The sequence below is a fragment of the Hippoglossus stenolepis genome, chromosome 22 (genome assembly GCF_022539355.2).
Source record: "Hippoglossus stenolepis isolate QCI-W04-F060 chromosome 22, HSTE1.2, whole genome shotgun sequence".
Lineage (NCBI taxonomy): Eukaryota > Metazoa > Chordata > Actinopteri > Pleuronectiformes > Pleuronectidae > Hippoglossus > Hippoglossus stenolepis.
In genome coordinates this window covers 1191137-1216055 of record NC_061504.1, presented here as the reverse complement: position 1 = coordinate 1216055, position 24919 = coordinate 1191137, and the positions used below count along the sequence as shown (strand labels likewise).

The window sequence follows — 24919 nt, the reverse complement described above, 5'->3', positions numbered from 1 at the left end:
GACCTTAATCCTGACAGCTGAAACTGCTGGCAGAACCTCTATGGCCAGGAAATCCCACTTACAGGAGATTCAAGGTTACCAACTCACCGCCTACTCATCTGGGTTAGTCAGCTCATCAACTCTGATCTAAGTAGGCTAAGCACATTCACTCAAATTCTGGTATCGATGGCTGGATTTATGTTATTAATAGTGTTAAAATACTTTAAAATCTCTGAGCATTACAACCACACAACCCTACCTTGACATATTTTGTGTCAGAATTAGCGAATGACTACATTGCTCCTTTTTCCATTGTTAGATTGTTCAGTGTCATGGCAGTTATCCCTGTTAGTAGAAAGTAGTCAGTATACTGTCTTTGAATATGAGAACATATCTAGCCACAGCTTGAGATGAGACAGATCAATTTAATTGTGTCAATTGGCTCCAATAGGAGCTGGTGCTCCCTTTGACATGTGCATATCAAGTTCTGTCATAATGTACATGTTTTCCCACAACACACTGTAAACAAGGATCTCTCATAACAGCAAATACTGAGTAAGAACAGCAGTTCTGGAAAGAGCAGTGTCAATATAGAATGTTAGTATATTTTTCATGTAACAGCAGCATCACACAGAAAATTCAAATTTACCTTTATTTAACATTGTGTATCATCACCGGCTGAAAGTGGACTATTTATTGGGGATAAGAGTGAGAAAGAAAACACTTGCTCCTGTTGCCCTTGCTGCCTTCACGGACAAAATGTGACAAATAGAAAACTTCAAATTAGTGATGCATAGAAACATCTAGGTCTTGAGTGAATATAATTTAGTGCTATAACATATAGTGTTCCTCTGTCTGACAAATACAATGTCAAAAATATATAGATAGATAGTTCTTTTTCCTTTTTGCTTGTTAAAAAAATATTTACAAAACATCAAATTTGACAAATGGAAGAAATGAATGTGTAAAGTTAAGGATGTGGAAACAGACAGCTGCAAGGACACGGTGTAAACAAGTGGCAGAGATTAAATGCAAAACATCTGACCAGAGCTTAATGTAATGACAATTTCAGTGTTTTAACACCATACAGATTTGTCTGTATATGCATTTTTTTAATGATGTGGAAATTAGGTTTGCAGATCCAAATACCCCTGGGCCAAAGTTGAGATGAGAAATAAAGATTATTTATTACAGAACTTTGGAGAAGTCCTCACTTAAAAGGTTAAACTAAACTGTGGTCAAACCTACCAACAGGGTAGCAAATCACTCTAAAAAAGTGGTTCTCTTGTGAAGTCAGTTTGAACTCATTAAGACTTTGTTCAGTGAGTCATATCACAATGCCAAAAATCCCTTACATCATTCATACTGTGTAAGTGTTTGATTATATTGACTATGGAAATGGTTATTTGACGGTCACTTTAAAGACCTGACCTGAAAACCTTCCCTATGTCTGTTTTGCTGAGCTTCAGCATGCAAACTCCTACCCTCACTACAGTGAAGCAGAGTAGAGAACTGAACCCAGGTGTTAAACGGGTCCCACTGCTAAATTATACAAGACCAGTTAGCTCCGATGTTATCAGCTTATAAGCTGGAAAATTTATTAAAACACATTTCCTATTCGTCATTGCTGCATATAAATTATACGTGTTATGTGAGAAGATATTTTTCGATGATGTGTTACTCTCAATCCAGAGGGTACACTGTCTCCCATACACTGCAGTACTGTGCAACATACACACAGGGAGAGATTGCACCTTTACAAAGCGTGGTTATACTTCATTGGAGTTGTCGATGCTCGTTGCTATAAGCGCAACAAGTCTTTTGCATGTGAGGACGATAACAAAATCGGAAAATATCCATATATAGTCCATCACACAGAGGGAGATAGAGGGACGGGCAAATTTTTTTTTCTGCCAAACTCATAGCTCGACTGTTATATATGCTAGCAGCCTGGACGTCACACATGCAGTTGACTAATTTATACAAACATGGGTAAATGATTAAAAGTAGTGTTCAGAGTGGGCCAGATTTAGTGATTTATGGGCTTCAGTCAAACTACCACGGTAAAAATACGGGAAGTTGGGGAGATCAATTTTACAAATATATCTTAAAAAACAAACAGAACTGATAAGAGTCCTGTTACAGATACAGTAAGAGTAGCAGAACCATAAAATGTGACAAGTTCTCCAGCATGTCAGGGTTGATGTGTGGTCACAGGTGTAGAATCTGCTGTTCAACCTGGTTTTGAATTTACTCTCAGCTCAAAGTCCACTTACTGGCTCTTTAACAAACGTTTGGTCACATTTAACAATGAACTAATGATGGAGTTCAAAGCTTTGAAAACAAAAAAGCTAGTAAGTCAACTAGGAGCCAAGATGATTTGTTTTAACAGTCAACAGTGTTGGATCATGGATTCAGCTTTAGCTTGAGCCTTGCTTTCCCACCGTGGAGAATCTTTTCTGTCCAAAGCACTGGTAGTTTTATGAAAGGTAGCTTCACCACTGAGTTCCTATTTGGTTTATTTTCTATGGTTATGTAGCTTGCCACTGAAGTCCTGTGTGAGCATGACGACATTCATGGTCAGACCAGTCTATCTATGATCCATGTTTGTTTCTAAGAAGTTACAAAAGTACTCCAAAGAGTAAAAGAAGAGATTTTTCAAATTCTATAAAGAACTAGCTAGTGATTGAAAATAGATTTCAGGTGGAAATGTGCGAGTGTGTTTTGAAGTGAAACACACTAAATGTTGACGGTATAGTCAGAGGCTCCTCAGCTCTGAGACGTCCAGCTCAGGCTTTTATGGTTTTTATGTGGATATATCCTGGCATGTCCATCATCCATTATGTGAATTTCACACAGACAGCTGAGGACAGACAGTCACATTGTCCAAACTGTCCATGCACTCCTCTCACTCGCACAGTACACCCTCACACACACACACACAATGTCCACAAGCAATACTGAATGACGCTGGATGTCTAAGTGAAGCAGACAGATGAGTCCCTTCCTCCCCAGAGGCGAGTCAGAGTTCTCTGGGAGAAGCTTAATACTCCACAGTTATTGCTTTGGTCTTGAGGTATTCCAAGAGAGCGTCTTCTCCTGTGGACAAGACAGAGCACAAACATTTATCAGTCAGAGTTTACTAGTTGAATGACTCAGGCTTCACATAGTTTCAAAGAGCAGTGGACAGCAGAACCAGCAGACGACCCGACCCCCATGTCTCACCGAGGTCTTTGCCGAAGCCGGACTGCTTGAAGCCTCCAAAAGGTGAAGCCACATCGGTCTTGTTGTAGGTGTTGACGAATACTGTTCCAGCGTCCAGCCGCTCGCTCACGTACATGGCCTTGTTGATATCACGGGTGAACACGCCGGACGCCAGGCCATACTCCGTGTCGTTGGCTCTCTGCAGCACGCCATCCACGTCGCTGTGATTTGGACGAAGAGGACAGAGAATGCAGTTGGTGAGCGAAATTGTACAACAGCACCACAGCAAGATGCTCTGTTCTTGACTTACCCATCTTTGAATTTGGACACCACCATGACGGGGCCAAAGGACTCCTCTTTGGCCAAGAACATGTGGTCCTCCACGTCAGTGAACAATGTGGGCTCCATGAAAAAACCTGAGGGGAAAATATTTATAAAAATGATTAACTGATGCTAACTGAAGATCGGAAGAGGAGCCAGAGTAGCTTCTCTGTTTCTCACATCTCAAGGCTGGGACGCAGCAGCTAACAGAAAAACTCTGCTGAGACTCAGAGAAAGGAAACTGTGGGTCCAGATATTAGAGAATACTGCCGTTCTAAAATTTGGCTTTTAAAAATTGTCTAATATTTCAGCACTAAACAATAACATGTTCATTAATAACAACATATATTATTTTTGAATGGAGTGACTACCAGTGCAGTTAAGGTATTTTTCAGTCTTGCATTATAGGTTATATGTAGCGTTTTTATGTTGCTAGGCTAGTGAGTGTGCTAGTCTATCTATACTGAGTCATTTAGGGTTAATCAGCCTTCAGTGTGCAGTGTGCTTGTATTTATATTTGTACGACAGGTCGGGCCGGCTGCCCTTGCTCCTCTCGTCTCTACACCACGAGCGTAATGTATGTGTAATATATTGCTCGGTTAGTCACCATCAGTTGTACACTATTTTCCATGATTCATTAAGGGAAACAATGAGTGCAGTATATAGGGAATGAAAACATTTCACTAAACATTCAGACACCACCATATAGTGATAAGTGAGTGATTTTGGACACAGCCAATGACTCCCAGAGGCTCTGTATTCGTCCCACCTGGTCTGTCCACCTGTCTGCCTCCGTACACCAGCGTGGCCCCCTCCTTCACTCCAATGTCGCAGTACTCCAGCAGCTTGTCCAGGTGGGCCTTGTGATTCTGTGGGCCGTGGTCCGTAGAGCGATCCAGAGGGTCTCCAATCTTCATCTTCTTGATCTCCTCCACCTTCGGGGGAAGAGAAACAACTAGCATCGTTTCTTCAGCTCAAACTGACACTATGTATCATGGTAAATGTATCTGCAAGTGTTGGAGTGTGTGTGCGCTCCATTATTCCCAGAGGAGGTGGTTTCTCACTCACCACTCGGCTGATGTACTCATCGTGTATGGACTCCTCCACAAACAGACGTCCAGCGGCAATGCAGTTCTCACCTTTGTTGAAATACACAGAGCTCATTCCCTGAGGAGCAACACACACACACACACACACACACAGAGTTAACTGCATGGTACTTGCGCCACACTATTCATGTAACTAGATGTGGATGTGTCACTTGTTTAGGATAAACCTGTGTTTGATCCCTGACTGGAACCAACAGCCTGATGATCTTAGGATCTTAGCTCCATCCATTTCAGTTTTTAAAAACAAGATTGAAAACTTTGTGTATTCACATTTGCCCTTAAAGCCGTTGTCAGACATGACCTGCGGAGGAGAATTGGGTCCAGACTTTCTCCGCAGTTGGCCTTTCACACATGAACAACATAGTGGGAGAGTCTCTGCTCAGACGCGTTCACAACAGAAACAAACCCACTGCAGGATTCGGGTGAGGGGTGGTGCAGCAGCAGACAGAGGCAGAATGTAACTTCCATCTCTGAAGCGCACACTTCTAAAAAACTCCTCAAAACCCACCTGTTTAAAAAGGCTTTAAAACCACTGGTTTATTTATTGTCCCAGCAGGCACTTCTACTATTACTTACTGTCCTTGTTTTTTTTTTAACTCTGTAAAGTGGCCTTAAGTACCAAAAGGTGCAAGTTAGTATGGATACTTCTCTTTGACAGCAGAGCTCTCTCACCATGCGAACAGCCTTGTCCATGTCACAGTCACTGAAGATGATGAGAGGCGACTTCCCTCCCAGCTCCAGTGAAACCTTCTTCAGATTACTGAGAGCACAGCTGCAGCAAGAGATCACAGAGAGAGAGAGAGAGAGAGAGAGAGCATGAAGAATCATGGAACACTCACCTCAGCTCATAAAGCATTGAGTTAGTTAGGTTGTACCTCTTCATGATCTGTTTGCCAATAGGTGTGGAGCCGGTGAAGCCCAGCTTGCGGATGTCTGGGTGATCGGACAGACGCTGTCCCACCATGCCACCTGGACGAAAGCAGGGGATTAGGAGGGGTGTATTAGGAAGATGAGTCAGAAGTATGAAAGCACTTCTTCTGTTTCTACCAACCTATGATGTATGTTTATACAGTCAACATATAAATGTCACAGAAAGGTAACATCAACCAAACTGTCTCTCGTTGCTTCCTGACTCAGTCAGAGACTCTCAGTTCTGAGCCCACTGTCTCCTACAGAAGATGTTAATCTTTACAATAACCTCATAAACATATATTTTCTTAGAAAAAAAAGGCTTCAGATGTTCCCTATGTTCTTTGTTATGCCATTTTTACACATGAACTCTGGAGAATGTCCACAGAATTGGGTCCACAATTTTTCCAGTGTACATTTCACACTTGAACAACACAGCAGGAGATTCTCTGCTCAGACTTGAACACACAAACCTCCAGAGTGTTCAGGTGAGGGGTGGTGCAGGTTGCAGAGGCAGGAAGTAACGTATTAATTCTGCTGCAGGGATCATGTGTTTTTTGGTTTACAGCACATTGACACCAGTGTCGGCTCTTATTACCAAAAGCTATCTTGACATCTTCGTCTGTGCCTTCTACATGTACGGTCCTTTTTTTTCATCCCGAGATATTTGTATTCTTTTTATTTATTTCATCTTTGCCTCTGTCTCGTGTTAGGAACGAGATTAACATGCCCAACATGCCCAAATTCTGAGGAGGATCTCCTGCTGTTTTCTTACATGGGTTCATTCGGACATTCTCCGTTTTCTACTAGTGCACTGATAGAAGAAAATCCAGAGGAAGTCCAGAGCCTCTTACTTGGACATTTGCATTCTCACATACAGCCCCTTTGGAGAATGTCAGAAGATTATCTGGAGTTCAGTGCATGTCTGAAAGCAGCTTTAGGAACTGGAGAGAATCGTGGGTTTAATGGGGGACTATTTTCAGCGGCAAATTTATCCATATTTGGTGTTGTAGTCTATGGGGGAGCGAGACTGAGTGTGTGTGTGTTCATGGTGATGAAGGAACATGTCACCCAGTGCAACAGTGAAAGTCCCTGATGTGTTTTTAACAGTTGTGTGGAAACAATGGAGCTCTTTGTCTCTGAGGAGTCAGATACACGAGGCTGTGGATACACACACAGTACATGTTACTGAGACGTTCACTGTTGGTTTGATCTGCACATGGAACTTATTATTCTTCAAATTGTGCATTTAGAATGCTACATAAGAGAAGATTATTCCATTCCAGACATAAAGGTCAACACAGTGACTTTTTTACATCTTTGTGCCCAACTGACTGATGAAGATGAAGGGAAATCTTTTCTTTACTGACAGCAGTCATTACAGACGTCTACCCTGTATGTAGACTTTCCTTCTTTTCTAAGAACAAGCATCAATGCTGGAAACCACTCGTCTACAGTGGGATCAGTCACATTCACTTAACATCTTATGGTCTCTCTGATGTTTCTTTGACCTAATGACATCAAGGACAACAAAACGAATGGTAATGCATTTGTGCTACCTGAGCCTGGCAAAATGTTGATGACTCCTTTAGGAATTCCAGCTTTCACTGACAGCTCAGCAAACTTCAGTGCTGTCAGTGGAGTGACCTGAAAATAATAGAAGATATAAGAACCCTCGGAATTAAACTAGACATAAGTTGAGGAGGCAGGTCGTGTGTGACATTCACTAAATGTATCATTTCCACAGTGACACTTTTCCATCTATATGCATATATGGATTCTGAACTGTGTTTTATATGTGTGTGGGGGGGGGTATTTATGTTGTGTGTTTATATGGTGTACTCACCTGTGCCGGTTTAAGCACGAGTGTGTTTCCAGCTGCGAGGCAGGCTGCACTCTTCCACGCCAACATCATCAGAGGGTAGTTCCATGGGATGATAATGGCACACACACTGTCACAGAAGAAAGAAACACAGACAGTTCTGCTTTCAGTATAACTTCCTGCATATAAATAAATGAATACCGATTTATAGATAGGTGGGTTTACCCAAGAGGTTCTTTCCTGGTGAAGGTCAGATTGCGGTTGGGCCTGGCCTGGTTGATGGGGATCGTCTTGCCCTGAAACGAACAAGAGTCTCTTTGTCTCATCATTGAGGATTGTAATACCTTCAAATTGTGCAAACGCGGAAAATCTGTTGAACGTTAACCTACCTGGATCTTGTCACACCAGCCGGCAAAGTAGCGGAAGGTCTGGATGGACATGCCGACATGGGTCTTGAGGGCCAGTGTGTACACAGCCCCTGAGTCGATGGACTCGATGGTGGCCAGCTCCTCCTGGTGTTCCTCCATCAAGTCTGCAAGCCTTGATGGAGGAGGTCAGAGGCCACAGGTTGTAATGTTACACTGTGAGCTGCAACTTGAGTAGGTTAATCATCTGTTATCAGCTGCTGTTTGCTGGGTTGGATGTACAGGTAATTAACGCCGGGTCACTGGGATACTGAAGGAAACTTAAAAACATGAGGATCCCACCAGATTTTACACTTGGTGAAAAGTGGCGCCAAGCTGGAAGCAGGAAGCTTTGAGTTTAAATTTGTTTTAAATTTCTGTGCATTTATATCTGACGCTGTTATATTTCAGAGAAGAAGTAGCTAAAGTTCCCTAAGTGCCTCCATCAGCAGCCAAACTAGAGTAACTACTGCCATGAAGCTATACATTTTTCCTCGGCCAGTATCTTGGACAAGATACTGAACCCCATAGAAAAGTACTGCCCATAGATGTATGAATTTGTGTGTGAATGTCAATAAACTGTACTGTAAAGCGCTTTGAGTGGTCATCAAGACTAGAAACACACTATATGAATACAGACCATTCACCATTTATCTTACTCCCCTCATTTGAAAACCTCCATTACACATGTAATATTGTATTTTCCACATGTAAAATTAATTTGTGACCTAATAATGCACCACAAAACCGTTTCAATCCTTTTTTAAATAAATAATGGCATGAAGTTCTTGAGAGTCTAAGTCTTACTGCTGTCCTCTAGGTGGAGCTACTTACTTGAATAGCAGACTTCCTCTATCTCTAGGGTTCATCCTGCCCCAAGGTCCGTTATCAAACGCTTCTTTCGCTGCCAGCACTGCCCGGTCCACATCCCCCACTGAGGCATAAGACACTTTACAGATCACCTGGGTGAAGGACATGACGGTCACATATAGTCCCTATGTGCATCAGACTGTTCATCAGAAGCATCTTGATGTGTGTATGCATGTTTTAACTGAGCTCACTCACAGATCCGTCCGTAGGATTGATGGTATTGTAGGACTTCCCGTTTTCTGCATCTTCAAACTTGCCGTTGATAAAGCACTGGTGCGGCATTTTCACTGTCATGTTGTTCACGTCTTTGGTTTCCTGGGTACAATGCAGAATACGAATAGAATATGTGTCACTTACAATGTAGATGATCTCTCTATTATTGTTATCTATTATTGGCCCTTCTCCTAATTGTCTAACAACAAATGTTTTGTTACTCTTGGTGAGCACACTTCATACCCTCCCTTGAACATTTTGGGGTTCAACAGGGCTACAATGTGGGACCAATTCTTCTTTCCTTTATATATGCTCCTACCAGGTGAGATAATTCATAGGTGTGGCCTTAACTACAATCCTGATGCTGATAATACAGAAATATATGTCCCAATAAAACCCCACAAGCTTGTACGTCTGCTAACTTCCTTCAGTTAAATCCAGATAAAAGTGAGATACTTATCAGATCCTGACAATGTGCATATAGAATTAAAATCATTTAGAGTCAACACCAAGTCTTCTGTCAGGAATCTGGTGTATTATTTGATTCAAATCTCCATTTTAAGATTCAAGTCAGTACTTTAGTCCAGTCTAATCCTGCTTCCATTATTTAAGCCATCGTACATGCTTTCATTTCTTGTTTAGATAACTGTAATATAACTGGCATTTCCAGGAAACTATACCTCAATTAGTTCGAACTGCAAGCAGCTAGACTCCTATAAAAGGAGATCGTGTGACTTTCCTCTTATTGTCTCTACATTGGCAACCAGTTTGTCACAGAATCCATGATAGGATCTATGACTTTTAAAGCACTTCGTGGCCCCACACTTTCTGAATTACTTTCCTCTTATCAACTCACATCTAAGTCTGAGGTCCTCAACAGGAACATGTTTTCCAGTATTATCAAAGCACTTTAATGCACAAGTCGCATTCACCCATTCACTTCCATACCCAGCGATTTCTTTGATCACACCATTCATACACGTCGGCACAGCAATGCAGGGTTTACTATCTTGCCCAAGGAGATTTTAGAATCAAATTACAACCCACTCTATTTCCTGAACAACAGCTGCCAGGGGACAGAGGTGTCACCTACCTTATCAACTCAGACTTAGTTCTTCTTCTTATTATTATGAGTGACTGAGAGGGAGTGTGGGATGTGCAGGGAATACTGCCACAACAACAAGTGGGGCTCAGACTCACATAGTCGATAATCAGTTCTTCCTCCTGGTCCTCTCCTCTCAGCTTGCGGACGAACATCTGGATGAAGTCCTTGAAGGTAGAGGCCATGTACACATCCTCGTTCTGCAGCTGCACACCAGAACATTTCTGCTTCACCTCCTCCACCAGCCTGGACAGAAACACACCAACACTTCACCAAAGGCTTAAAGCAACACAGTTAGTCCTCTAGGATTACAGGGCTTTTAAGGTTTATAATTCCATATTTCAGCCCAAATATCCCTTGTTTTCAGGGGTTGATTGTCAACACGCAAGCTACTTTTTTCTAAGCTCCTGGCAACCTCAGCTGTTTGGTTAATTCAATAAAGTTTCAACTACTCAGTATCAGTCAAGAGAAACGGGGACCTTATAAGAAGTTGAAACATTTGGCACATAGTCACTTGGACTCAAGGATCAACGGACTATAATTTGGTCGATATGTGATGGACACAACCATAAGGCGCTGATTCTAGTTAATACTGGAATGATTTAGTTGTGTGTTGTCAGCTCAACGGTCTCTCAGATACTGCTGTGTGTCTGCCACACACCTACATGTTGCAGTGTTTTCATGGGGAAATATTATTCAAGATTTCAATATAAGTAATAAACGTTAAAATATGATTATAATTATTATATCAAGGATATTATACAGGTTTTGTGGTTCCACTCTAATGTCATGGGCTTTTGGTTGGATTTCAAAAGTCAGATATCTATGGTACTGAATGTACTGAACCATCATTTCTGGTGACATACAGTGGGAAATGGCTGCCTTGTAGCTCCAATAACTTCAAGCAAAACAAATCAAAATGTCAAGGATTATTCTAATTTAGACAGCATGGTGATAGGGGATACAGAAGAATACAGATCACAAAAATACAAAAATGGTCATAAAAATGTTAGATAGATACACTGTTTATAAACAAATATATAATAATAATAATAATAATAATAATACATTATATTTGTGTAGCGCTTTTAAAGGAACTCAGACACTTGGGGTTAAAAAGAGAGACAGGTCAGTGCAGTCTCTGATGTGTTGGAGGAGATAATCTTGCGACTTGAAGCCTCAAGTGAGACTTCAGTTCACTTGACACTTGAAAATAGAAACTTTAGACTTGCATTAAAATATATGACTTCATTTTATGTGCAATGTAGGGATTTGTTGTCATCTGTTCTAAAATGAACAGGTCAATTATTTATGTCCAATCACTGTACTGTCTGCCTCCCTCACCTGACCACATCCATGGAGGCAGCTCCACACTTGAAGAAGTCTGTGGTGTCCTCGATGGCTGAGACGTTGCTGAGGATACCCTTCCAGATGTTCTGTGGTTTAAAAGATACATTTTACACAGTATCCAAACCTGCTTTAGTTACTAAAACAGAGAGATGTTACAGTCAAAGTCCAACTCTAGGTTAGAGATTCTCATGGTTTACTTGCCTTGATCTCCTCTGCCATCTTCCTCTCATCATCAGTCAGCTCCACACTGGCACTGTCTCCAGAAGAGAAGTATTTGGATGCGTGGATCATCTTCCCATCTTCAAACTGCAGGCTCCTTACCAGGAGCTGAGGTCCAAACACAGAGTTCATATAGTGCAGCAACAAGACAAGAGGAGACAGTGACAAACGGCAAAAATACTCACAGCTTTCCCATCAGTTCCATGTAGGACAAGCCCGTTCTTGGTGACCAGGCCAGGCTGAGATGCTCCATCGATCTCCAGGGGCTGACCAGCTGGTACCGCCCCCCCTAACATAGACGAGCCATACAGGGTCACAGACTGAGGAAGAACACAGTCAGATATTTTATATGGATGCATTGAGACTTCTTTACTTTTATTATTGTGCAGTCAATGAATGCCAAACTAGCTTTTATCTTAGATTTACTTCTTAAGAGACTAATAAGATGTTCTATGCTCTGTTTTAAGATCTTAAAATTTCACTTCTATGGAAAATAATGGATACTTTATTTATAAATGACAGAAGAAAATTATTTATTGATAACAGACAGAGAATCAGCAACACAAATTTAAGAAGCTAGAACAATTTAATGCCAAAACTGTGAACACTTTGAGCAAATTGAGTACTGTAGTTCCAGGAGCTGAATGTCAGCTGTAAATCTGTCAGTTCAACTTTGCAATAGACACTTAAGTGTCCTTTTTTCTTTGCTTGTGAGTTCCAGGAAACACACCTGACCACCAATGAGAGTCCAGGCACCAGGGACTTTGTCATGTCCGCGGATCCAGTTGTGGATGGCCTCAGCTGGCTGGGCCAGATTGACCTGTGAGACAAGAAGAAGACAGAGTCAACATGTTAACATGTTCAGACCAGTTCAACTTAATTTCTGGGAATGAGAGGGAAGCCCAACAGCTGGCTGCCACTAGCTGAGTAACACGTGGAGTAAAAATAGAACATTGAGACACACAGCCAGTGACAAACCTGAGAGCAGCTGAAATCAGCACCACCGCAATCACTCTACTTGTAAGATTAACGCCCGTCACTTGCTGACTTGATACATATTTGGCTCTGGGCAACATGTTGAGCTAACAGATAATCCCCATGCTGCTGACTGAATGAAAGTGGTGTGCTCCTGGGCAGCTGTTTATTTTTTTCACTTATTTAAGAAATAAATATGAAAATTTGAAAAAATTTGAAAAGACATGAGATTTACAGTAATACATCAGGGGGGACAAGATGAAGGCAAATGCTGTTACTGACACTGGTGAAATGAACACTACAGACTGAGAATCAATCTCCAGTATAACATAGTTACTGAGTTAATAGACATTAAATCACAAATCATTATTTGTAGGTTTTATAATTCTACCTACTAATTCCATAAACTGTTAGTCTGTCTGTATGTGGAACACATATATCACTAACTCCTTCATCTTATCAGTTTCGCACTTGACATGTGTATTCTTAGTGGCCCCGGCAAGTGCAGTGTCAAATTTGGTACGATTTGGATACGACGCATGTTCAAAATTCAATATCACCAAGTTGAACATGTCCTCCTCCACATACTTGGGTTAACTACAGCAGTGGTCAACAACTGGATTAAACTGCTTAAGAAAGTTGCCGCCAGGTCATTCTGATAATTTGATTATTTTCATTTCACCATATCAAACTGACACAGACTTCACGTGTTGGTGCTGATCTCCTTGCATGGCAACAACATTCATAGAATCATTTGCTTTTTTTTGGCAATTTGTCTTCAAAGTAAAAGCACAACATTAATCTTGTTAAAGTCCAACTTGAACACAATTTTTTTCATAAAGTTTAACTAAATTTACTTTATTACTGTTCATGATTATGAAACAGTCATTGCACATATACCAGTTAGGATGAACACAACGTTTTCCAACTTCACCCTGTTTATAGAAAGCTCTGCACACAATGTCCAGCATACAATCAATGAAAAGTAACAGTATACTGTAGAACTGTTTGAGGAGGACTCGCTAATGACTAAGACTAATTTTGAAGTAGCTCCGCAGCATTACCACAGGCCAGCCAAGCAAACAGGCCCTTCTAAACCGCCATCTTTAGAATCTGTGCTGCACTAGTTAACATAAAAGCAAACAGCTGTCTTCTAGTATGTACAGTATAGAAAGACTCTCTCTGCTGGGATGTTTCTGTGTTCTTTGTGTTGGTAGAATTAAAAATCCTCCTTACATTCAGTCCATTGTTCAGCTCACAGTACCATACTGTCACTCTGCTAACTCAATACAGGCTCACTTGGTTCCTAGAGTCTATAAGAGTAGAATGGGAGGTAGAGCCTTCAGCTACCAGGCTCCTCTCCTGTGGAACCAGCTCCCACTCTGGGTTAGGGAGGCCAACAGGTTAAACTTAAAACATTCCTTTTTGATAAAGCTTAAAGTTAGGGCTGGATCAGGTGAGTCCTGCTGTCGGCCGAGGCAGCCGGGGGAACTCCCATTATAAACCCATGATAAACTGAACACTGTTTGAAACAACCATCTGGAGATGTGCAGATGAAGAACCAAGGAAGATCAACTGCTGACATTATTATGAATTATTACTATTATTATATATTATTATTACAACTATGATAGTACATCTATCATTACAATTTCATCTCTGTCAGACTTTTTCTTTCAGTGAAAAAGTGTAACAAAAAGAACATAGAAAATAGACTTAATTGGCATATATACAGCAATAATTGTCTTGCAGATTGTCTTGTGAGAGATGAGGTTATGTGGTTCAGGCCTGTTTGTCTTGACCTTAATGCCATTTAAAACCATTTATGTTAATTTGGGTTGGGCTTCAGTGGTGCATGTAACCAAACAAAACAGCAAACAGTCAAATTAGCCTGGAGCCTATGAGAGGCTTATACAAGGATCCACAACATATTCCTATCATGATACAGTAGAATGAGACCTCTCACCTTGGAATTGGACTTCTTCTGAATGCCTTCGTAGCTGGCTCCTTCCTCTGTCTGGGCAACTCGAGTGGCCTTTCCATCAGCGATGAGCTGAACGGACTCCACCTAGAGCAGAGAATGGCATCTCTGTCAGCGGTGCAACAGCTGGTAGTGAGGCACAAACTGTGGACTTTGACTTGGATTTTAGCAGAATAGGCCGAGTCTGGGAACTGGCCATTATGGTCAGGAATATGGACTAATAACTTGTCTTAACAGGTCACGGATGATTAATGGATTTATGGATTTGAAGTACAGTTGTTCTTCATTAATATAACTCCTGATTACAATTCTTAGATAATACAAAAGGACATGTTGACCCAATATCAAATTCCAGGTGGTTACCATTGCCTTGATGCCATCTGGGTAGAGGAAACGGTTGTATAGTGTGTCCACGGTGTCATTGGGCTCGACTGCACACTCCTTCTGCAGCAGGATAGGTCCAGTGTCCAATCCATCGTCGGCCCAGAACACAGTGAAACCAGCTTTCTTATCGCCTTGGATCAGGGTCCTGGTGACAGACACACACACACACACACACACTCAGCCATAACATACTATTTTTAGAGCAGACAGGGATGTAGAGTTGGCCATAAACCTGACCAAATGGAGCAGAAGCAGATACGGAAGCGATAAGAGGTGAAAATCAACCTGTTGATAGACTGTGAGAAAAACAAGCTGCCTACCATAGGTGCTCATTAGGTAACTGGATAATTTCACATAATTATGTGAAAGCCCATGGCCAGCCATTGTAGGAAATATACATTTAACTGAAATCATATTGTAGATGGTTCCAATATTGTTTGAAGATATCTCCATTGTTACATTGTGATTAGCAAGAGAAAGTTCACATTGGTCCAACTACAGTTGTGGGTATCGTCACTATTTCCATGTTACAAGTCAAATTGATCTCAGCAGATGTTGTAGGAACATCCCACAACTTAAAAGAACATATTGCATCTAAAAGAAGAGTTTGAGAGTTAGACAAGTGGGTCGATATTACTCTCACTTCTGTCCACAAGAATTGAAGCTGTTAGACCATTTGTTCAGTTTGGCATTAAGACTTTCTCAGAGCTAAACTAACTGGTTCTTCCTATAATCGATGCTGAGATAACTGCCTTCTCTCGCCAGTTTAACAGGGTGTGTTCTTAATTTCTCATCCAACTCTGGGAAGGACAAAAATAATAAGGTAAATAGGAACTATTCCTTCAGGCAATGTTGTATTTTTTAGTCTCTTACACTAATGTCCTAACAGCCTGGTTTACTCTGGGAGTAACTTCTAGAGCAGTGGCAGGGCTTCACATCCTTTAAAGGAAATAAAAACAGTTAAAGCTGTGTTTTCACAGCCGCCAACAAATGGAAGCTGTTTTTTTCAGAGAGATATTAAGGGTGGAGAACAGACGCAAGCACCAGGGGCTGATAAGAAAACCGACTTAACAAGGAGGTCAAACAGAGTTGGTTTAAACCTCCTGCCAGACAGACTGCAGCGAACCCTCCTCCTCTGCTCTGACCTGGCAAACAGGGCCGTAAACTATACAAATGACGTTTATCTTTAGCTTCGTAGATGCCATTGACAAAAGGACAAAAAACAGGATAAACGTAACAGCAGCCACATTCGACAGTTACACAATAATGGCAAATGATGAATTGCCGTGAAGAAGAATCACATTTACTACCTAATGCCACTGACAAACTGAGTAATATTGATCTAAGGTTTACTGACATGAGCCCACGTTATCCACCACAGATTACGGGTCAGACCAGACCAAGCCAGACTGTGGCAGCCAAAACCCAGAGTTAGAGGCAACCGGTTTGATCAACCTTTTACTTGCAGTGTTTCATGGCTTTTTTCTTATTGTCTGTGTTTTATTTTAGTCACATTTTAATATAAAATGTCCATGTCATTGTTTTCTTTATTGTTTTTCTCCTGTCTTAAACAGAGGAGGACTGAAACAGCTAAAATTTTAAATAAAGACATAAATAAATGACCCATGGATACATAAATGAACTACAGTTTGGTGATCAAAACAGCGATTGAAGTATTCATGTGTATTTGTTGTTGTATTTTCTACATTTCTTCATTTATTTGTGTTATTACTGTGTCAATATTAATGTTTCCTTCATCAGGACCTGCCCAATGTAATGTGAGATGTCAGAAGCTCTCGTCTGACATCACTCTAGCATCAAAGACAGTTTATCTGTCATCTCCACATCTTCCCCTCTTCTCCCAACCTCATCAACACACAAAACCCAAGATGTACCTTTTAAACAGTAATGACAGCAGAGAAGTTGCAGGTTAACAGTTTAATGCTAGAATAGCATGGCCGTAAAGTGATCCCATCCCTAGCTGCCACTTCCCCTTTCTCTCACCAGTTGATGGCCGAGGCTCCTCTGTGCAGGGGCAGGATGGAGGGGTGGTAGATGATGGAGCCGTGCTTGGGATTGTCGATGATGTTCATGGGAATAAATTGGGAGCAGAAGGGCATGACGTTGAGCTCGGCGCCCACCGCCTTGTAGGCCTCCACCACCTCTGGGATGGGTTTCCCCTTGACTCGCCACCGTGGGAACTTGAACACCGGCGTCCCGTCTTTTTCTGCCGCCACCGCTATCAGAGAAAAGGAGAGTTTCTATTTTATAAAGAAGGCTGCAGGGTGATGACCTCTCACTTCATTCCCTTCCTCTATCACAGGGATATTAAGTCTTAAACTAAAATCATTACCAACCATATTTGACCTTAATGCTGACAGGTTTTTTTAAGAATATATAATCATGTTTTGATGTGAACAGTTAAGGTCTGACAAAAACAGGGAGGAGGGAGAGATTTGAAATTAAATGAAATGAATCAGAAGTGCTCTCTTATCAGAGCTGCGTTCTTGGATAGAGAAGTATGTGCTGGACAGGCAACTGTGTTAATGATTGGCCAGTTAACATACCTAGTGACGCCTGTGTAGCTGTTAACTTCAACACATGCCCACATCATTGTCAGTTACCTGACCGACAAAGTATCACAGCATCTTAGAGTTTAAAGCGTCCCCTCCGGCTGATCCAATCCAGCACCAACCCACCTTAACACATGCACTGAATAAACTCTCAACTGACTAAGTTTCTGTCCAATGACAAACAACAAATGAAATGTCGTGTTTAGTGAAATGTCGTCGTACTTAGTGCAGTGTCATCATGTTTAGGGAGATGTCGTGTTTAGTGAAATGTCTAATTCAGTATAACCCCTTAAAATCACCATGGTAACCCTGAGTGCAGTTAGAACAGGTACTTCAGATCCGGGGATGAGACACTTCTCTGATGTTTTTGATATTTATCTAACACTTGACTGACGAGTCCTGCTACATTCTGTTTCCACACCAACAACATTTCAATAGCCTTCACTTTTTCTTTTTTTTAGTTAGCAGATATTTGGTAAACCACGTAAGTGCAGTGTGTACTTAAATCTACAATCCATCTTCACTGAATGAGAATATACTGCACATACCATCATGCTAGAGAAAAAAAAAACTACAGCCCTCTGCACTCTCACATTACAGAGTCTTGTATGTACCCTCTCCCCTGGTTGTTAAAGTACTAAAATGCAAAAAATCTATCTATAATAATCTAAAATCAAGTGGACACATCAGAGAAATGTTGAAGACTGGAAGGAAAGGAGAAATATGAATGCTGGCTGCACACTCAGGAGACTGAAAGCTGCTGCTGATGCTTCCTGCAAAGATTGCATCATACCAATGTGTGCAGTCCCAACTTTGCACTTCAGAGCTGTGTCTCCAGGCCACATGGGGCCTCTCCCTGCACAATTAATCCACTTTCCCACAGCTGACACACAATAAAGGCCTGTCAAGTCAACACATATCTACCTCAGCACAGGCCTGTGATGAAACCGCATGAGGATAGAGGATCATCAAGGTCCATCACGTCTGACAGCTTTTGTACAAAACTAGTGAAAGACTAATTCATTGGTCAACTGACTAATTGGGCCCATATCTAAAAAGAAATCTGTAACATATATATGCTTGTAAAAGAGACTACTTAATCAAAGAAAGAATTAACATTTTCTTTTTCAAAATATGTTTGTGCTCAAGTAAATTGACATCAGCATTAAATAAATGTTCATTTTAATTTGGCAATTCCAATAATTTTTTTAACAAATGCAAAACTGACAACATCATCAGTGAAGTCAGTGAAGACGACAAAAACCAATACAAATTTATAAGCAGACCAGCAAATAGGATTTAGGCGAAAGTATTGAGTATTCATATTCAGTGAGTATTAATATGGATATTAAAGCCAATTTAAAGAGTATCTATTTGATTTATATTTAGAATAAGTATACATTCATGTATTTAATTGTTAATTACAAGAAAAACAAATAACGATTATATGTCTGCATGTGGATCGGGATCGTGGTGGCAGCTGATAGTGGATGATTACAACTAGATTGCTTAGATATAAGATGTCCCCACTCACATATACTACCATTATTGGCAAAACCTCTATCTTTACAACTCTCTTTGCTGCTCCCTTCATCACTCAGACATTTTCTCTTATATAAATACTTAAAACATTGATACATGTCTCATGTTGGACATTGTCTTTTCTCATTAATGTTGTAAATATTATTGTTTTGTTGACGATTGCACTTCTGTACTTCCTGGGAGACAGACCCCTCACATTTGGCTCTCTCTGAGGTTTCTACGTTTTAGAAATGGGCTATACAAATACAATTTGATTGATTGATAGATTTGATTTTGTTTTAAAGTTCTATATGGACAATACTGAAGCACATCTCAACTACATGTTCTGATGTACATTTTCAGGAAATATACAGAGCCTCCACAACAAAGAACACCAACTTGCAAAGTTTGATTAAACATTAGAAGTCTGCATCTGAAAATTGGAATAACTGAGCTGTCGACTAGTTCAACACACACAAGCTTTTTTTAAGGAACATCTTGTTCCAAATATGACCTTCAGGGTCATGGTTCAAAAATAGAAAGACTGAGTTTAATTCATTGATTTGATGTGAGCAGTTTGGAGAATACCAAGTTTAATTTTGATCAGAAGCGACATGATCAAATGTAAGACAACAAATCTGTCCCCACATTTAAAGCTTGTTTGGTACCAAATACACTGTACTATGAACACATTTTGTCTGGAATAAAAAAACTATTTTTACCAAAGGTTCTTATAAGAGACAGTCCATGATCTGACTCATTTGGAAATAATGTTAGTCCAAACACTGTTTATCTAACATCTTTTGTTGCCTAGTTAGTTAATCAGAGGGCTTTAGGGATTTAAAGAATCAGTTTCATGTATGAACTCAGACAGTGGTTTATTCTGGCTGTGAGATGCCAACAAACAGAGACCAGATAACCGATCAGCAAAAAATGAAGGAGCAGGAAGACAGTAAAAAATTAAGGAGCAGGAAGACAGTAAAAGTGCATGCAGTCTAGTGATGCACAGAACAGGGAGAAAACCAAAGCACCAACAGGTAATCACAGAGGTAATGAGAGTTTACTCACCTAAGGGATCAGCCTTGCCATCCTTGTCAGGCACAGTGAAGACACCCACCACTCTGTGACCCTGCTTCCTCAGGTTGCTGTACACCTCCTGGCCAAACAGGCTCTGGCCAATTATAGCTAGTTTGAGCTTATTCTGGTAATAATGCTGTAACAAGAGAAAAAAACACCTTAGTTCCTACTCATCTGCACTGGGGCTTCTTCACATGGGGTCCTTCTATACACAGAACTCTATTTCATCAGGAAAAGCTCTCATCCTTAGTGGTTTCCTGTGAATACAATCCAAAACAGGCCATGTAATAAAAAAAACTTCGAAAATTTACGAATCAACAATCTCACTAAAATAGACTCAAGAAAATGACATGAAGAGAAATAGGTGCATTCATTACATAAAACATTGCTTAGAAAAGACTTAAACTGCTTGAGGGAAAAATATGTATCTTCTTTTCCATATATGAGGAGCATAATGTGAATGCAGTTTTCCCAAACTTGTATTCATAAATGGGTTATCCATTTGCTTTTTTCGAGGGAGTAAAGTATCCTTTATTCTTCAGACCTAAATGTAAAAACACAGTAAATGTGATGAGAAATGAAATGGATGGATTTATAAATTAAAAGTCAATCCAGGAGGTGAGTCCTCAGGTTTGCTGATAGAGTCAAACAGAGTCAAACTACAGCAAAAGGCACACTACTTCAAATTGTCTGATGCACTTATAGACACAACAGTGTGAATTGACTTCAGATATCCTCTTTTCCACCTTCAAACAGATGTTGGAAAACTTACTGTCCTAACCTCCATTTTTAAGAACATAGGACACAATTGTAGGTCTTCCATACTAGCTTAATAAGAAGTTGCCAATCTCCAGGGATCACCAGCAGATGCTAGCAACCACCAGGAGACATATCATCAGTTGTGGACCTAGTGTCATCGCATGTTTCAGCCTTTTGATCACAAGGCCCACCACAGGCCAATCAGACCAGGGTGTGTGTCCCTAACATTTGGGGCCCAGTTGGGGTCTTTCCTCCTGATCCAGAGCGATTGTCTGCAGCGTTTTGCAGTCTGTGATGTTTCATTAACAGTCTGGCGCAGACCTTGTCCATGGTTTCCTAGCTCTTTGAGCAACCTGATGGTGAATGTTGCAATAAAACCCCTGCAGCCAACCTCCACTGGGCGGACTACTGCTTTCCAGCCTTGTTCCGCCGCATACCGCAGCCCAGAGACCAAGACCAAGGATCCAAGCTGCTCCCAAACTGAGAGGAGAACTTTAGCGGGGAAACTACAAATGAAAGAGCATGGGCCAAATCATCACAATATAAAAATCCAAAAACAGGCCAGCGAAAAAAGTGAAGTGTTCATTCTTCTCCCGTAATCGGTACACCAGATATGCTTGGCTAGCTGGGTGCAGTCGTGCAAACGCTATATTTAGCTTCCCGTGCTTACTTTTTAAAACGGTGGGAACTGATCCGACATGGACTGCTACAGGAGTAAAAAAACATCAAACATTTATCTGAAAAGATTTGGAAGCATGAATGTACGTGGGCACACATGGAAAATTCGGTCAAGCTAGCCATGCTAATCAGAGTTGACATCGCTACGCACTTGGACGAAGGATTGGGGTGAGGAAACACAATGAAAAGATGGATAAAAACAGGAACATTATACTAAAGATAATTGACTGCGTTAAATTCTGTGGGGCCTTTGAAATGCCTTGCGCGGCCACGATGAGACTGGACCCTTAAACAGGGGTTTAGTAGTCCTGGTGCCTCACTAGACAGCGTGCTGGAGGAGCAGCTGAGGACCGTTATCAAAGGCACCTCAAAGACTGCACAAAACGAACCCTTGGACTGAATACTGTCAGTTTTTAAAAAGTACCAGGTCTGCTCTTCGGGTGGTGGAGGCAATCTGTGATGGTACATCCACTGGCCTATACCCACCAGCATTTCCCAGTCTCAGACCTGCACTAACTGACCACTCCTGGTCAGTGGAGAAGTCCCTGTCGGTCCCTGTTCCCCTTCTCCGTCAATTGGTGTACTGGGAACTGCCTAAATAGCAGCAAACTATTTCACCACAAATTGTCTCCCATTGTAACATCTTCAGATCTCTTTTAATCCGACCAACAGTACAAGACTCAAAGTTATTAACCCTTCATGTGATTTTCAAAGATTAAAAAGCAGGGAACACCAGCCACACAGCAAACTGTTGGCATCTGCTTTCAGAAAGACTGAACTGACAGATCAGCTGACAAACTATATCTATATCTATATCTATATCTATATATATATAAACTAAAAATAGGTTTAACTGCTCATTTTTAAATCTCTGAATGGAACTGCTACCAAATACAGACAAGTCATTTCAGTGGTGTATGGTTATCCCTGGGAAACATCTGAGATTACTAAGGAGTGGTCTGCTAGTGGTACCCAAGGGATGAGCTAAACATGGAGAAACGGCTTTTAGTCAATATATGAAGCACAGCACTGGAACCAACTGCCTGATGGTCTGGGGAATGCTCCATCCACTGCAGTTTTTAAAACCAGTTTGGAAACTTTAGTTACAAGTGCCTTTAACTAAGCTATTTGACAAGATCGTACCATCATTGTATTTTTATTCTAGTTCCATTTGATCATTGTGCAACTTAGACGTGCTCTGGAAGTAAAACTGCCCTGCCTCCCAGCCTCGGAGATAGGACTGAGGCACTGCTCACCCGCAGTGACAGGCTGAAATGCGTTTGAGTGCCGCAGTACATGTGAATGAAGCAGGTGTCGGGTTTCAGGTCCCGCAGATGAATGGTGCTGTCAAGGCGCACGAGGCGAACGTCTCCGGTCTACTCTGCAACCGTTTTGCAACGTGCCCCGCGATGCATTCAAAGACATGCATCCGCAGCAGCTGCCTCCTGCAGGAGCCCTGTCTGCCGACGCCGGGGACGGCTGCTGCTGCTGTGTGTGTCTGCGGTCCTGTGGGAGGATAAGCCGCTGACTGTCCACGGCGCGGAGCTGCTTTGCTGATGCAACTCCTCCCTCCGCTTGTACAGTACAGAGCAGGCAGAGGGGGGCTAACGTGGCACCCTGGCACTCACACGGGACTCCATCACGTTACACTCCCAGCAGACTCATGGAGACCAGGAGCTGGAGTGAGCCCCGGGGACCCGCACCGAGCCCCAGTGCCCGTGTCACCACCGGTATTTGTGTCAATGCAACACAACAGTGCTGCAGAAAGGGCGACACATGCAGCGGTACTCACCGACGACGTGGAGAACCTCCGTAAGGCTTGACTCGCTGTCCACAACATGATGGCGGTGTTTGTGTATAAAAAACAATTACGGATTAAAAAAACCTGTCCGGACGCTGCAGGGAATCTCACACACTCTGTCACACACACAGTGTCACACACACACACCTGCCTCCAAGAGTCAGAGGCAGGGCAGCGGTCTGGGCTCGACACACACAGTCTGTCAGCGACAGGACACGTAACGTGCCGCTCACCCAGCGCTCCACACTGTGCGTGCGCGCTCACGCGGTGGTCGCCCGCCCCCCCCTCCTTTGGCGCGCGGTCACACGTGGGAATTTATGTTATTTAATTTTTTTTTATTTTAAAAGAGGAACAGAACAAAAAAAGCGTGTACATGGGGTTATATACAATAACATACAGGAACCTACAAGCCAGGGGTGTTGTACAATATAAGATAAGATAATCCTTTATTAGTCCCAAAGCGGGGGAATTTGCAGTATTACAGCAGAAAGAGTCAAAGTAGTAAAATATAGGAAATATATAGTGAATTAAACTTATATATCCGGTGTTAAAACAGGAACAAATATTTGCAGTGTGAGAATATGTACAGTGAAAAAGATATACAAGATATATAAGATATTCACTGTTTTAGCAGCCTTTTTGTTGGATGATTTGAACATATTGTTCAACCTCTTTCAGAAAAAAACAAAATCAAATTTATTACGAACAAAAAACCCACATGGGAATTTATACAAGTGTCAGGAACCGCAAGTAGCCAACAGCTTGTCCTACAGCATGTGAGTGTAGGAAGCAAACGTGTTTAAGGAACATTCCCAGAACATTGTTAAATTTAAAGACACTGAAGCAAACATTCAGCACACCTGAATTACTGCAACATGCCTGACTAGAAAATCTGTACACCGTCTTCGGACAGTAGGTTGGAAGACTACTTACAAGGCACTCAGTGGTCCGACTCCTCAGTATAATGCAAATCTTTTATCCCCATATGTCACTGCTCACACTTTGAGATCCTCTGCAAGGGGCGTTTTAACTGATCTAGATGTTTAGCTGAAGACTAGTGGGACAGAGCTTCTGAAATACGAGTTCTGAGGCTCTGGAACACCCTACAGCAGCAGGTGTATAGCTTCCTTTAAATCAAAGCTTCAAACGTACTTAAATTATCATGCCACATTCCCTGATTTCACCTAATTGCTACTTTGTAATGAGGGCTCATGCTTAATTTTCTGTCACACCTTTAGTGTTTGTATCCTTTTATTTGTTATTTTTTGACTGTGTTTAATTAGTTTTTATGTTACTTTTATGTATTTTTACTTGTGTTTTTCATTTGTGAAGCACTTTGTTAATATTTATAGATTAAGAATGTTCAATTTTATTTGTATAGCGCCAAATCGAAGGCGAGACCTTACTTAATTATAGACAAATTCAACCATTGATGGCACTTCGTTTTGCAGTGCTAGAGATGGTCTGTATTGGGTCTGTATTTTTACAAAGCTCTTTTCTAGTCTTGATGACCACTCAAAGCGCTTTACAGTACAGTTCACTGCCATCCAACATTCACGATTTGAATAAACTGAATAGTTTTTAAAAGGTGCAAAGTGTCCTTCTGCAACACAAGATTCATTTAGAGGTCAATTCATTCCGCCTTCAGTTCACTTGCATAAACTTGGC

General features: G+C 41.4%; 1 protein-coding gene across 1 annotated transcript; it reads right to left on the bottom strand.

The window, feature by feature from the left end:
- Positions 1-384: 384 nt before the first annotated feature.
- Positions 385-23470, bottom strand: aldh1l2 (aldehyde dehydrogenase 1 family, member L2). The gene is made up of 23 exons (XM_035146860.2): positions 23243-23470; positions 20005-20149; positions 16847-17081; positions 14822-14987; positions 14444-14545; positions 12233-12322; positions 11688-11822; positions 11485-11610; positions 11278-11369; positions 10032-10179; positions 8814-8933; positions 8583-8710; positions 7734-7884; positions 7570-7640; positions 7369-7474; positions 7082-7169; positions 5489-5582; positions 5286-5385; positions 4573-4671; positions 4274-4439; positions 3494-3599; positions 3205-3404; positions 385-3078 (listed from the first exon to the last, which is right to left on the bottom strand). Exons 1-23 carry the CDS (start codon positions 23288-23290, stop codon positions 3023-3025), a joined length of 2772 nt encoding a protein of 923 aa, XP_035002751.1. The 5' UTR covers positions 23291-23470; the 3' UTR covers positions 385-3022.
- Between the last annotated feature and the right edge of the window lie 1449 nt (positions 23471-24919).

Bases quoted from the DNA above. Each gene is read 5' to 3' on its own strand.
- aldh1l2 (XM_035146860.2), bottom strand. From the start codon at position 23,290: ATGTTGTGGACAGCGAGTCAAGCCTTACGGAGGTTCTCCACGTCGTCG. The intron at 8,934-10,031 runs GTGAGTCTGAGC...CATTGTACCCAG, and splicing joins AAGAACTGATTATCGACTAT to GAAACCAAAGACGTGAACAA. The intron at 3,405-3,493 runs GTAAGTCAAGAA...TCCAAATCACAG, and splicing joins GTGTCCAAATTCAAAGATGG to CGACGTGGATGGCGTGCTGC.